Here is a 15,986-nt window from a genome sequence, read left to right as displayed (position 1 = left end):
ACTTGTGAACAATTAGTTACCCATTTGAGAAAAAATTGTATCTAAATTCTTGGTATTTTTAAAGATTAATTATAAAAAGCAAAACCATATTATTTTTAGTATAAAATATAAGATAGTTGCTTTATAACTTTGGGATAGGGAAGAATTTCTAAATAAGACACAAAAAATGCAAGTCTCTAAAATTAATTGGATTTAGTAAAATTAAGATTTTTTTAGTTTACTAAAAAATATCATAAAGGCAAAATGGAAAAAAATATTGGCTGCATGTTTAAATGAAAAGGATTAATCTTTGTATCAAGTACTATAAATCATAAACAAAGACAAGTCATTTAACAGAAAGTTGAGCAAAATATGTAAGTAGACAGCTTAAATAGAGGTTAGCAGTAAGTATATAAAGACTCCTTATTTGTAACCAGAGAATGACAGAATCACACTGGAAAGTCACATCGTGCTAGTGTGGAAAAAGGAAAAGGTTTAACCATAATGTTAAATGTAAATTAGAACAATCGATTTGGAAATACATTAGGCAGCGCTGGGTAAAGTGAAGGATGCTCACCTAGAAGAGGGTTCAGACATGAACACAGACGGTATGTGTATTTACAGTAGCACTGATTACAGTGGCAACGAAAGAAAAAATACATGCCTGCTCATGGGCAAGCAGACAAATTGTGGCACATTCATGCATTCTAATACTGTTCACCAGTGAGAATGAGTGAACTGTGGGTATACCCGCCTCCATCTTAATGTAAGATAACAAAGCAAGCTACAGATGAAAATAGAAGCAAATTGCATTTATGAAACATTGAAGAACATGTGATACACTGTATATTTCTTTAGACTGCATACATAATTTAGAAGAATATGAAGGGATGAGAGGGAATGATAGATTCCAAATTCAGGATGGTGGTTATCTCTGGTGGGAAGAGGGCAAGCATGCCAGCAGGAAGAGCCATCATAATATTTGCTTTTTTAAACAGAGAGAGAAATATGTCATGTGTTACTCTTCTGGTATGATTCAATTGTTTTCGAAAGTTTTAAAATGGGATAAAATATATTATTCGGTGGAAAAGGAATCGGGATAGAGGAATCATAAGAAAGTATTAGTTCATACAATTTACAGTAATGCAAGGAAGAGCTGAATGTAATGACTCTCACTGAAAGGTTAGGAATTGCCGCAAAAAATCTGAAACTTTGTAGGAAGTTCAGAAACTTCCCTTTCAAGCCCTCAAAAAATGTTTAGTGATGTAATTCCATTACATTGTCCCTTTTTATTCTCATGTTATAAATTGTATCTAAAACATGGAGCAAGAAGCCTAGTTCTCTGGTGACTTTTTTAATAAAGAACTCTGCTGCTAAGGCCTGACAAACATCAGAGATAAAAAGAAAACTTAAATTAGCAGCTGTCAAACCTGTGGCATCCAGACTCTTGTGCATTTTGAAAAATCATTGAGAACTCTGAGGAGCTTTTATTCATGTGAGCTGTACATATTAACCATGTTAGAATGTAAAACAATTTTTAAAAAGTGAGAATGGAGAAATATGTAAACTTACTAAGAAATTTTAAAAAATAAACTAATCCAATTTTTCTTTCCCCTACTGCTTCTTTCTTTTTTTTTTTTTTTTTCCTGGAACCAGAGATCGAACTCATGACCTCAGGCTTGCCAGGCAGGCGCTTATGCCACTTACCTAAATTCCTCCCCCTCCTACTTGTGAATTTATTATACTGATGTTTAGTTTATTATACTAATGTTACTGATGTTTAGTTTATTTATGAATTAAAGTAACATTTCAAAAAAACCGCTTAATTATTCCTTCATGCCACCAGAATACTATGAAGATACATTTATTTATTATTGATGAGGGCTTAGATGCTTTGTCTAGAGGTGCTTCTGCTCTGTAGTGGTTTGCACATGTCGGTTCTTCCCCACTTTAGATGACTTCTCATAAAGAATTAGATAGTTGGCAGTTTCACCCTAAATATAAATATTGAATAGTTTCATAGTGTTACTTTGTTTCAGCAAATTTGAGAGTATTGTGTAGTGAAATCCTTTTTAGCACCTCAGTTTCCGCTGTGTACTTACAGATGGAGTCCTTTGAAGGGGTCTGAGGCCCGTTTATGAAGCCTCTTCAGGGAGATAAAGAGTTTGTGCAGTAAACATAGTCAGGCTCTTTTCTTCTCAGAGCAAGTCCTTCCACCAACAGACTGAGTTAAATGGTGTGCTTTGTGACTGACAGTCTGATGCAACTCCTGGCTTCCCGTGCTGGCAGTGACTTAAATTGTAACATTTATTCATAGGAAATATTGAAAACAAAAGTGGAATTCTAAAAGCTCTTGCTTTATAAAACTACTTTCATTAATGAAGTTTTGAAGATGAGTAGTATGTATTTCCTTTGAAACTAGATGGTGAACACTGTATTTCATGTATTTGATCTATTAACTTTGTATATAAAATGTAAATTTACAAGGTGACCTTTTCTGCCATAGGACTTCAGCCATGGAAAACATCCCTGTCATCAGCACAGTCATCACGCTGCCACATGTGATTGTAGAAAATATTCCTCTTCACGTGAATGCAGGTAGCAGGAATTCCAGTTTTACCTGATAAAAACGATTCAGGAATAATGTGTATTATAGCTTCCAAGAGTTCAGTTAACATTTCTACTATGAAAAATATCTAACATTTATAAGTAGATTCTGGCCAGTGAGGTAAGCCTCTATCTCTGCATGTTTCTCTCAGCCCTATAATTTTGAAACAAATAACAGATGTCATTTTATCCATACATATTTGTTTTCCTCTTTAAGAGTAATGGCTCTTTGTCAGTATAATTATAAAACCGTTATTATCAGATTTCATTGTTGAAGTTTTTCTAGTTGACTGACAGTTCTCAGCGTAAGGGCTACACGTTGTGTCGTATGACCAGTTCTCCTGCTGTCCGTCTAAATCCATGGTGATTCCCTCTCCTCTGCATTCTTCACTTCCTTCCATTGTTTACTCCTCCTCTTCCTTTTTCTGTGTTACTTTCTTTGCCACTTCAATGTTTTCCTCCTCCTTCCCTTTCTTTCCCTCTTCCTTGTTGTCCACCTGTTGAAGAAGCCAAGTTGTGTGTCCAGTACCTTTCCACAGCCTAGTTTTTGCATGACATATTTTTAAATGTTTCTGTGGCAAAGTTTTTGCAATAATACACTGTAGTTAATGGTGTGTGTGCCAAACAGAAAGCATGTTTTTAAAACCTGTGTGTCAGGCTTTCTTTCTTTACTGGAAACTTCCCTTTATCATCTGCTTGGTTATCCTGATGCCTAGAACTTTTAAAAACAGTACGCAGTATTTGCTTCCATAGTAAATACACTGAAATTGGAAGGACATGGAGACGATCGCCAGGCTCTTGTGTAAGGATAACACACATATCTATGATGCATTTCATGTTTTAGTATCGCAGGAAAAGTAGAACAGCAGAACTGCAAAACACAAACAACATGTGTGTATAAATGGATAGATAAATGAAAGTTTATAGTTTGACTAAAATAAGATCTTTGCTTATTCCAGTGTAGGAAACAAGACTGGTATTTTGAGAAATTGTAAATTTTTAAAAAATTCCTTGTAAGCCCTTTCTAAGTGAATCATTTTTAGAAGACTTACTTTCTTAGTCTTTTCATCATTGTCCTGTAGCTGGAACCCAGTCAAAAGTTTTTCTTACCTGGCAAGGAAACAGTGATATCATTCATCCAAAAAACCATAAACAATCTTTTATTTTTCAATGAAGAGAAATGTGCGATCTTCCTGTTACAGATCTGCCATCTTTTGGACGTGTCAGAGAATCATTACCTGTCAGATATCACCTGCAGAATAAGACTAACCTCGTGCAGGATGTGGAAATTTCTGTGGAGCCCAGTGATGCCTTTATGTTCTCAGGCCTCAAACAGGTACAGGTCATCTTTCATGGTGCTGCTCATGTAGACACAGATGTGTGCTTAGAAAATGAAGAGCTGGACACTTCATTTTTATAAATGAATTGATGAAGGCCAGCTACAGTCCTACTGTTTGATAATGGTGATTTATATCTGTTAATAGTGAATTTTTAAGCACTTTGATAGGTTAAAGTTCATCTTCTTATAGAGATGTGGGTTCCTATTTACACATCAGAATCAGACAAGTTCTTTCTCCATATAAGGCAAAAAGTTCACAGATCCTTGAACTATATTATTAGAATTCTTGCAAAACTTAAGTTTTCTCTTTATGTACTTGTGTGTGAGTGTGCGTGTGTGTGTTGATTTAAGGCTTGAAGGCTTGAATATACCAACATTAAAAATCTGTTTCTCTTTCTGAACTGTCCATGAAGTCACATGGAAAATTTGATCTTACCTGGAATTTACTTGTTTGGTATGTTTAGATACAATTTGGAAATTTTGGTTGTAGAATTTACTTGTTTGGTACATTTAGATACAATTTTTTTACATATAAATAGAAATTATCCAATTTTCCTTTTTTATATGTTCAAATTAAATGGAAAAGGTTATCGAGGTTTGAGATGGCACAAAGGTAACACGTAAGCGAAACCCTACTTCAGTGAGTCCTCCTCAGCCACAGTGAAAACACGTATCCCTCAGTTGGCAGTTAATGCTTTTGTTAATAAGGGGATACTTATAATTATAGGAACAACATCTAGAATTAACTGCCCTGCCTAATCGGCTTTTCTCTGCTTCTATTGACTGCTGCTTATTATAGAATTATTATGAATTACGTTGTGTATCCACATACTATTTTAAATTCACTACATATGTTAAATCTTACCAGCTATAGAATATTGCTAGATTTATATTATTCCTGATACATTGTGTACATATCGGTCCTCATTTCTCATTTACAGAAGCATAAGCTTTTCTTGAATACTGTGGTCTTTCTAGGTATTTACATAAAAATAGGAAATGTAAAGATAACAAAATCTTGAAAGTTTGTATCCTTTCCTAAAGTATTATTAAAGATTTTTCAAACATGCTTTTCCTCCTGAAGTTATTTACTTTAGCAAAATAGTAAAATTCTGAAAAGAAAGTACTAGAAACAACTAGTTTGTATTATGTTGACATAATATCTACAAATAGACACTTTTAAACAGATTGTTTGCTGACATATTTCGAGCATAAAATCTACCTGATCTAAGACTCAGAAAATAGTAACCTGACTGATATTCTTAAGGTAGGATAAGTTGCTTTTTAGATCATGGTAGAAATTGAGAGATCCTACATGTATCGTTTTAGCCACTTCCTATCTGCCTGGCCCTAGTCTTATACTACGTCAGCCCTATTCTTTCTGCAGGGTGGAAGAGACGGATTTGAGGGTCTGTCTTTTGTAAGTGGTTGAGGGGTAGCAAATTATATGTATTGCAAGTATTTGATTCTCTGTCTCTCTGACTTTTATGAATAGATTCGACTGCGTATTCTACCTGGCACTGAACAGGAAATGTTATATAACTTCTACCCTCTAATGGCCGGATACCAGCCACTGCCATCGCTCAACATCAACTTGCTTAGGTTTCCTAACTTCACCAATCAGCTGCTTAGGCGTTTTATACCCACCAGTATTTTTGTAAAGGTAAGGTTTAGAAATTTTCTGCTTTTCAAATTCAATGTCTTAAAAGCATACAAAAGGACTTTTTTTGAAATGTAAAGTTTATTGAACAGTATTTTGAGATTAGCAATAATAGTTTGTTATTATATATTAATATTACTATTCATTCCTATAAAGTTAGTGTTACTTTATAGTATTATTTGATAGTATTTATAGCCTACAATTTCTATTTTATTTCCTTAGATAATTAATGGTTCATCCTTAGGGTATCCTTGAACATGTTTTCACTGTAGTAGTATACATTTTAAATTTGTAGATTATTGAGCTGGGTGTGTTGGGAATAATCCCTATAGTCTGTGAGGTTGAGGCAGGAAGATTGCAAGTTCAAGTCCAGCTTGAGCTACTTATTGAAAGACCCTGTCTCAAAATAAAAAATGAAGGGCTGAAGCTACAGCTCAGTGCAAACAAAGGCCCTGGGCTCAATCCCCAGTATCACCAAAAAAGAAAGAACTGTAGAATGTAACTAGCTTTTAATCAATACTAGATTTGGGTTTCTTCTGAAGATGACAGAAACTATATTGTAGCGTAATGTTTTGATTTCTAAATAACTCTACAGATTCTTGGGTTCTGCAATAAAAGAATATGTAGGATGGACCCACCCAGGTACAGAACAAGTGTTAACTGGGCTTCTCACACATACATCCCTTCCAGATGCCTAAAATGAGGGCCCACCCCTCCAGGGGCTCCCTTATTCCTAACCCTGTTTACATGACTGCCTGAATCCTGTGTGCCTTTTTTTTCTTTTTTTTTTTTTAATACTCCCTTTAAGACTGATGAAATTACTTGGTGCTTCCTTTTCTGTGTCTTGAGTTTTAGAGAATTTTTCTTACTTTTACAGTCCAGGAATTAGTAAATTAAAAATTACTCTGTGTTGATGTATTCACCACCCTCTTCCTTTTTTTTGTCTTTCCAGACTTACACAGTATTTTTTCATCTTCCATTTGATTTAGTTGATTCAAAGTTTCTATAATTAGAATTTTCAGTAATTGTGCTCTTTATGGTTGGTTTTAAACATAAAGTTTCTCTATTTTTCTTTTCTTTTTGGGGGGGCGTCCTTTTGAGATAGGACCTTGCTCTGTAATTCAGGCTGGCTTGAACTTGTGGCAGGCCTCCTGCCTCAGCCTCCCAAGTGCTGGGATTACAGGATACACTATTGCACCTGGCCATTTCCTCTTATGAAAACAATCCTGGCTGGGGATACAGCTCAGTGGCAGTGCCTTCCTGGTAAACACAAGGTCCTAAGTTCAACTCCCAGTACCAAAAAAAAAAGCATTCCAGGGAAATAGAAAAAAAAAATTCAATTTGAAAATACAGAGATGGCCGGGCGTGGTGGTGCATGCCTGTAATCCCAGCACTTGGGAGGCTGACGCAGGAGGATCATTTTGAGTTTGAGACTAGCCTGGGCTACAAAGTGAGCTCAAGGCCAGCCTGAACTGCATAGTGAGACTGCCTCAGAATGACACACAACAAAACAAAACAAGAGATGTTAATCTTTCCAAGCTCCTGTCACATGCAGTTTTAAATTGTGAAAGAAAGATCGGTTTTGGATGTCCTTAAATTTATCAGTAGCGTTTAAACACACCAACCTGATCGTGTTATAAAAACATGTCCTTTTGCTTCCTCCCTCTCATGGAGATGCCCCATGCGAGAGCATGGTGCTGTGGCGGGGTCGGGGAGAGGCAGAGAAAGGGTGGTCTCTCATTCCTTTTAGCTGCTTGACTTGAAGATTTCTGTTCTGCAGTTCAGCAGTACTAATTTAATCATTGTGGAACTAGTCATCACTGCATAGACTTGATTATATTCTAACTGCACAGAGATAACATGAGACAAAAGAGTTAATCATACCGAGAATTAGAGACTTTGGTTCCATCATTTGATCTCTTTCATTCTTTAAAATACCCAGTCCTCACAAATCAAATCCCAATTAAGACTTGCCATCAGTTTTTTGATTTTCTTGTGAGGTAAGCCTCTGTTGAGTAATGTTTAAATTCATAAGGAAAGGTACCAGAAAATAAGCACTCATAAGTTTTAGCACAGGTAACATATTTATGTGATTCTACATACTCATTTTTTTCATATTTACATGAACTCTAAATACAGCTCCACCTTCTGGTAACTTTACTGCTGCCCGAAGTATGGACTGGAATCCTCAGAGCCAGCTCTTTTTTATAGCTTGGAAAAACTAAAAGAAAAAAATAAAATACCTTTGTCATTTCACAGTGTATACATATTTCAAAACAGGTTGTATAAAATAAATAAATGTTTTGTCAATTTAAAAAGTATGAACCTGTCATACTACAGTGCCTGAAGGTTACCTTCTTATTAAATAATCTCAACTAAAATTTTACATCCTAAAACACTTTTGTGTAACTTTAAAATTGTTCTATCCAGTATAGCAGCCTCTAGCCACTTTGAGATTGAAATTAAAATTAGTTGAAATTGAATCAAATTTAAAAATTACTTGGTTGCATTAGCCACAGTTCAAGTGGTCCGTGCCTAAACATGGTCACTGGCTGCCACATTAGAGGGTGTTATCCTGGAGCAGTGGTGTGAATGTAGGCCACGCGTGCCACAGCTGGCCGTTTATACCATCGAGAGCCCTAAAAGGTCTGCCATCACTGTGTTAGAGCAAGTTTAGAGCATTTGTTTTTTTCCTTTGAATAATTCAGTTCTCTAGTTTGGGGAGGTACTTGTCTTCTGCCTCTATTTGTAAATCTAGATTTGGCAAAGCTTTAATCAGGGAGAGCCATTATTTTGTTTGAAACTGAGTAACTTCCATTATTAATAAAAGATTAAGTGAAGAATAAAACCTAAGGACCAAGAACCTGATCTGCTCATTCGTTTTCCACCTTGAATGTTAAGAGACCTATGTGTACATGTGAGCATGTCATCTCTCCATATACACATGCATGCATGTGTACATGTATTGGGAATCATTTTGTCTCAAGCATAGTAAATGGCTTTGTCTCCTCCTCCTCCCCTTCCTTCTCCATCCTCCTCTGCTCCACACCTTTTCTTTCTCCTCTCCCCTGCTTTGAGACAGGGTCCTGCTATATAATTCAGGGTGGCTTTGAATTCACTATGGCACCCAGGCTGGGCTTGAACCCATGACAATCCCCCTACCTCAGTCAGCCAAGTGTTGGGATTACTGGCATGTGCCACCGCACTGACTGGCTTTTGATTATGAAGTGATGGTGTTGTGTTACATTTCCTGGTCACTGACTCACATTCTTTTTTTTTTTTTTAAGAGAAAAGCAGCAAAACAGAAAAGGATAGAAATAGTACAGAGTTTTTAAAAAAACAAATCACTAGTTGATAAATTACATATTAGAAGTAGTTGCTCAAGTCACAGAATCAAAGCATAAAAAGTGGACAATCGAACAATGACAGTACAAACCATTCTGTTTGATGAACTAAGATAGTATGGTTATCTATCTTGCACACTTAAACACACATACAGTTATATGCTTTAGAGCACTTTCTTTCCCTTTCATTATCACAATATCTTGTATACATTTTGGATTGTACTACTCTTTTGGTTTTTTATTATTATTATTTATACTAGAGAGACAATACGATATTTACAAATGTGAGTCTGATTTATTTTACTTATGAAGATAGTCTCAGTTTGTCTCCATTTACCTATAAAAGCCTCAAGATCATCCTTTTTATTAGCTCTCATTCTTTGCTATACAAGTCTGCTGTTGTATACCTGTATAATACAGTTACGTACAAGTATTCTCTTGGCTCTCTGGAATGTGGCTAACATGAGGAATATTATAGCCAAAAACAATTCCATCAGTGTTCCTTGCTTGAAAATGTCCCTCTACTTAGCACTGACTTTTCTGATGTGAAGGTCTAAATTTTGTGTAGGCTAAAGCCACAAAAAAAGGAGGGTTCTCTTTTTCTCTGCTGCTTCTGTCCTTGCAGTATACACTGTTAGATATTCTAGAGGTCATTGCCAATCATATTTTTCCCAAACAGGATATGGGAAGATCTAGAATCCCCAAAAGAACATGTCTGTCAGCTTAGGTTTTTGCCTTGCCCAAAGCTTGAGACATAGAAGAGCCCCGAGCAAGAGAGGATAAAAATTTCTCAGGCAGGAATGGTAAGCAGGTTCCCTTTGGATGTCATCAGAGGTGATTGGCAGGAGCAGCTGGAACACAGGCAAGGACAGAAGACTCGACTGCAGTGAACCTAGGGAGGAAACACATGGTCAGCTGGTGATGTCCGCCACCAGGGCAGGGCCAGCCTGTGCAGTTACCATTCTAGGTTCAAATGAAGAAGATAGGATAAAAGAGAGAGTATCAGTTTCTCCTTGGATGCTTATACACATTTATTCTGTTTTTGTTAAACGGTTTTAGAAATTTCAGGATCTTTTTAATTAATGGAGTTTTTCTTGTCATTATTTACTTTGTAATCCTGTTTTGCTTTTCCCCTTTAAAGCCACAGGGTCGACTGGCAGATGACACTTCCATTGCTGCTGCATGATGTTCAAGGCCGGCCCTTGGCTGTTGTTACAGAGGAGCAGGGTAGAGCTGTATGTGTGTGTCATTGTGTCCTGTAGCTTTGATCGTGGTAAACAGTTAATCTTTTCTATTTTTGAACGGATACCAACTATTCAGAGGAACTTATGCTTAACATATTATGAAAATCATCCTCTCATGTAATTTCACTAATAAATATTTGAAACCTATTGGTGCAGTATAAAAGTATGTCAAATCATTGTTACTGTTAAAAGTCATTTTATGAATAGTGAACAATTTCATAGTTGATTTGTGTGTACAGTAGGAGAGGGAAATTAAGCATCCCAAATATAACTGGACAAAGAAAGGAGAACGGACCAGTGAAGTTCTGAAGCCCTGCTGAGTCTCCTGCAGAGTTGGCCTAACCGGAGTTAATCCATCCTTACAAATTCAGAGCGTGTTCAGAATGCACAGCTCCAGCATACCCAGCTGTGTGCCTGATGTTGAAAAACCTCCAGAAACTTGTAATCAAAGTGCTTTAATTAGAAGGTGTCAGAATTTCTATTTTTGCTTACCATCAGAAAGTGTCAGATAGATTCTGCCTACAGTCAGAATATGGATCATTTGTGAAGCAGGGTTGTATTTTTGAAAGGGTAGAAATGTAAGGATCTTATAAGCATAATTTTTTAAATAAAAGTTCTGAAGAATGATCCATTGAAGAAGAGCTCTTAGTTATGTCATGCAGTTCCAAAACAATTACTTAAAACTCTTGAAAATTACTGTAAATAAAAATCATAGGGTGAATTTTTTTCTTTGTTAAAATATCCTAATAATTTAAAACTACCTGATTTATTATTTTTCTACTGAAAAAGTATAATTGTAAAAAGGAAAAAGTGATGTAAAAAGGAAAAAGAGAACTATGTTCTCTTTCAAATATACTTGTATGTATCTTTTAATTATTTTGAGCATGTTTCATTAAAGCTTCACAGGGCAGCTCTCACGAAGAGCACAGTTACATGAGGTGTAGTAGAGAGGATTGGATTGAAAAGCCGGATATAGTAGTACGTATCTGTAATCCCAGCACATGGGAGACTGAGGCAGAAGGATCAAAAGCAGAGGCTTACGTTGGACAGCTTGGTGATTTAGCAGGATCCTGCCTCAGAGGAAACAGTGAGATCTGAGAATATCGCTCAGTATGTTCAATCCCATACCACACACCATCCGTACGCACATTAAAAGGAATAGGATTGAGGTACGGTATTTGCGTTCTACAACTGGTGCAGCTAACCGTGGTGGAAGAGGCTCTTGGGAGGACGTGAGTTTCTATTATATAGCAACTTTTCAGGTATGGGCTTTGGGAGAGTGACTTTGAGGAATCAGATCCCACCTTTATGCCTAGGGCTTTGAGTTACTCTCTTTTGTCTCAGTTTTCTCACATATAAGAATAAATGATAGACCTGTTTCACAGCTTGTTATGAAAATGATATAGATTAATACAGAAGAAGAGCTTGCAGCATTGCCTGCCCAAAGTTCATGCTTAACTAGGGTTGTCTGTGTTACTGCTTTGTGTGTGTGTGTGTGTGTGTGTGTTTGTGTACGTGTGTGCATGTGCGTGTTCGTGCATATGCATGTGAGTGTTATTTTTAGAGGAAGGCCGAAGGAGATAATTCATGCATGTGCTGGAGAAGTCTGTGTTATCAGAATTTACTAATACAATTTCCATTATGCAGTATGTATGTGTATATATATATATGTACATATATATGTTTGTGTATATATATGTATACATAAAACTGTGCTGTATGTGTAAATATATAAAATTTTATGAAATAATTCTGTATACTCACGTGTATCCTCTTGTGCTTTGTTAAAAAGATATCCCTCATTGTAACTTGCTAAATTGATTTTGTGACCTACTAATAGGATGTAAACTGCAATTTGAAAACTGGACAGAAATCTTTAAGGTCCGTTTGAAGTCTAAGAAGGTTTGATACAGTGCAAAAGTAATAAAGGCCTCAAATGTTAGCACTGCCCTTGTCAAGCACAAAGTGTGTGTACTAATTAGTCACTGATATACGCTTTAAAATTAACATCAACATCAGTGTGATTTGTTCAACTATGTCCTCTACTGTAAATACACCAAATAAATTTGTGCTTTCTTCTTGATCTCTCAAGAGTTTGTGATAAGTAATCTTTCCCAACCCAGAATTCTCCCATATTGTACATTCTACCATGAAAAGATTCTGTTCATGTTTTGAAACTGAAAATTTTAATTCAGAAATACTTAATATTATGCTCTGTCTTGGGTCCATAAGTCAGAACCGCCATTGTGGTGCTGTGGGGGCTTTGGCTCACTAAGGTGTTGTGTCTGGAGAACCTCGGTCCTTTTCCACTGCCTCTGGACAGTCAGCCCTGACGCTGTGTCCTCTGTGAAAATGTCTACCGGCTGTCTTTGTATTCTGTTACCATTCGGTTCTCAGAATTGCTCTCCACCAGTACACACACTGTTCAGCATTAAAATTGTTTAAATAAGGTACTATAAATTAGGAGGGTAGTATTAAAGTTTGACTCCTATACGTAAGGTAAGTACTTGTGAATAGTCCAAGTGCTAGTTAGCCAGAGGAGGATAAGAATAATATCTTTTAGAGGGGTAAAATATTTGCTTAATTTTATAGTTTTTTTTTACTTAAAAAAATAATTTGCAAACATGATCCCCTCAACTCAGTTTTCCTAGTAAAGACTTAGGTTTGTTATCTTTGAAGTCTTCAAAAATTAAGTGGTTTTCATTATCTGAAAGAAAGATTACTTTTGCTTTATTCATTTATTTCCTGGCCTGTATTATTTCCACTCAGAATATAAAGTCTTCAGTTGATAGTTTTCTGACAAATAGCTGTTAAGAATCTGAATTCTAATTTCCATATGGGCATTGCAGTGAGAGAGCTTTTAAGACAAAAACTGAGCAAGTTATAAACTCACCCTTTTAAAGGTGGTCTGGTTGTCTCCAGGTATACCTTTCTGATTTTTTTTTTCTTTTTTTATCGGTACCAGGGATCGAACTCACAACCACACACTGCCTTGCAAGTGAGCTAAATCCCCAACCCCAGGTATACCTTTCTGAAGCTCCCCCCAGCCTCACAATTTAGAAAAGACACCTAAAATTTCCCAAGTCCTACTTTAAAGATGACTTAGCAGTAGGTGTGTTATTTAATGGTAAATAGTAGTGACTAATATTCAAGAACAGACATGTGCACCATTAGTGATTAGAGATTGTGTGAATACATGGTGCCAGATATAGATGTAAGCATTATCTCTTTTTTTCTTTTTTTCTCCCCTTATGGTGCTGAGTGTCAAACCCACAGCCTTGCACATGCTAAACAAGGGCTCTACCAGTGAGCTGCACTCAGTCCCAGTGCTTTATCTGATCCTTCTGTGTATTCTTGCTGTGTGGATTCCTTTGAGGGGCTAAATCATCTCCAACTGAAGCATTATGAACCGCTGCCATGTAAAAACCACTGGCCTTGAGCAGCAGAATAAGGGAAAAAGAAAAAAAAAAAAACCATGCTGTGTTTTATTGTTCTGATTTCGCTACGCCTCAACTTACAGGTTAAGTCAACTCTTAGTCACTTGAATCATTTCTGAAGAGTGACACATCCTTTAGTAAGCCCCATTACCATTTTACCTGTTCAGCAAACTGCCATTCTCAGACACATCTAAAACCTCCACGAAGTTCACTAAATGAGCCTAAACTCCCATGTTTTTATGGAAAAGAAAAAGAATGTTTAGTTATATTCAGGTTCCCCTCAGAGATCAAATGTGTGAGAAAGTTTCCCTTCCACTCAATTTACTTGAGCCTGAGAACCAAAGCAAATGATCACAAGACCTTATTGTTTCTGCTTTCTGAAGCATGTTTTACCGGAGGGGGGGTGGGGAATAGAAGTGAAGTCAGAGCTGCCAAGCACGCCCGCATTTCAGGGTATGTGCACCGTGAAAACTACACCCGAAGCAATGTTTAAAATTCTCTTTTCTCCCCAGTCACAGAAGGAGTTGATCTTTCCCTTACAGTACACACCCTACCCCAAAATGCATCAGAATGCATGACAAATGGGAATTTACATATATCTTCATTGCATTGGTCAGGATTTTTAACAGTTTCTTTCTCAAATGATAACTGCTAACGTTTACAGAGTGCTACAATGTGCTGGATTTGTATGTTCTTATTTTATATGTTGTAAAAGCCAATGTGGTGGTGCTACTCTTAAGGCAATTTTAAGGATGTGGAAATTATGGCACAAAAAGGCTTTAAAACTTCTCCAGTGTTCCAGTTATCTTACTGCAAAGCACAGTCTGAGTGCACTGGGCGTCCTGGAAGGGCTTGGCTGGGTAGTTCATGCTTGGCTGGGATCATGCACACACTTGTAGTCAGATAGTTGGGTTAATAGAGTGGGTATGGAGCACCTGAGGAGCTGATGTGGCTGGGGGAAACCAGGCATCTCTTCCTTGGTCCTGGGCCCTCTCCACTTGCCTGTTGGGCTTCCTCACAGCATGGCAGTCCAGTGGGGGGTGGGGCTGCCTATGTGGCAGGATCAAGCTCCAGTGAGAGAGAACCAGCCAGCCGAAAGCTGCATTGCCTTTTTTTGACCTCTTTCTACTACCATATGACCTCTAGAGTCACAAGTTACTCAGATTCAAGAGGGACCAGCAACTATAAACTTCCTCGTCCTAGGAGAGAAAGGACAGGTGATAGATACTGCATCATCTTTGAAAAATACTATCTACTGCACCCAGTAACAACAAGTGCAACAAGCATTTAGCTTCTAGTGGAGCATATGCCTCGGGGTTAACTGCTGTACTCCATAACAACCATACTGATACAGTGGCCCTTAGTCCTGAACAAATGAGTCTTTGGTTAAATATATGTTTGATGCCAGATGCCCAGTGCATTGTATGGATTAAGATCTGTGCTTAAGTCTGTGGTAGGAGAAATCCTTGCTTTAATTATATGTTGATGAGTCTACTGTGTTAAAGCCATACAGGAACCCCCTCTTCTGGAAGACAGGTGTCCAATAAGAGAAACTGCCATGTAAAATTTTAATACGATGTGAGACATGAATAGGTGTTTGTACAGACTGTTGAACTGATGAGATGGCTGGGTGTGATGGCACGTGCCTGTAGTTTCACCTACAGGCACTGTAGGAGGCAAAGACTGGAGAATTGCAAGTTTGAGCCTGGGCAATGTAGCAATAGGGCTGGGGGGAGAGAGATACAGGAGAGAAGAGAGGAGAGAAGAGAAGAACTAGGTGAAGGAAAAATGCATGAAATATGATTTGGAAAATGTTGGTAATTATTAAGCTAGGTGAAGGTACCTGGGGGCTCATTACGCCATCCTTTCTCCTTTTGTATATGTCTAAAAATTTCCCTCACAAAAATAATAAAAAATCCAGGGTAGTAAGGAGTCCAGGGAAAGTGACTCCTTTTACAGAATGCGGATGAAGAAGACATGAAAAGGGAGGACTTACGCAAGAACCAAGAGAGTTGTTTTTGTTTTCATGTTCAGAATAAAATTACCATGTCTTTTGTTGTAGGGAAATGCATTCCCATCACCCATGAACAGACAGTATTACGTGAGCCAGATGTTAGAGGGCATATCACAGTCTGTAAAACAAACACAGCAAAGAACTTCAGATGATGAAGGGCACCCTGGCAGCCACCCCGTGCGTATGCAGCATGCTAACCACTGCCAACCTAAATGTGATTGAAGCTAGTGTTGTGTTCTGACTCCAGAGATGCACACTCCTGATACGAGGATGCGGTGGGGGAGACCAGGACACTCAGCACCCACAGTGCTTGCTGCTGTCACCGCAGTCCTTCTGGACAGTGGGCCTTTTCTCTTGGAATT

General features: G+C 37.4%; 1 protein-coding gene and 1 non-coding gene across 2 annotated transcripts in view; both read left to right on the top strand.

Annotated features, from left to right (window-relative positions):
- The window catches only part of Trappc11 (trafficking protein particle complex subunit 11), a 44,720-nt gene extending 32,456 nt beyond the window's left edge, over positions 1-12,264 (top strand). The window contains exons 27-30 of the mRNA XM_003469110.5: positions 2,486-2,577; positions 3,789-3,922; positions 5,421-5,588; positions 10,071-12,264. Coding sequence (XP_003469158.1) covers positions 2,486-2,577; positions 3,789-3,922; positions 5,421-5,588; positions 10,071-10,115 — 439 coding nt within the window. The 3' untranslated portion in view covers positions 10,116-12,264. The remainder of the gene's footprint in view (positions 1-2,485; positions 2,578-3,788; positions 3,923-5,420; positions 5,589-10,070) is intronic.
- LOC111756620 (U6 spliceosomal RNA) lies at positions 3,328-3,429 on the top strand. Its single transcript, XR_002791051.1, has one exon. It is a non-coding gene; the product is annotated as a U6 spliceosomal RNA (small nuclear RNA).
- Positions 12,265-15,986: the final 3,722 nt, after the last annotated feature.

The sequence above is a fragment of the Cavia porcellus genome, unplaced genomic scaffold (genome assembly GCF_034190915.1).
Source record: "Cavia porcellus strain 051 isolate PalLab524CR breed Dunkin Hartley unplaced genomic scaffold, mCavPor4.1 scaffold_24, whole genome shotgun sequence".
Taxonomy (NCBI): Eukaryota; Metazoa; Chordata; class Mammalia; order Rodentia; family Caviidae; genus Cavia; species Cavia porcellus.
The sequence above is the reverse complement of the archived record's forward strand: the minus strand, read 5'-3'. Positions and strand labels throughout refer to the sequence as shown.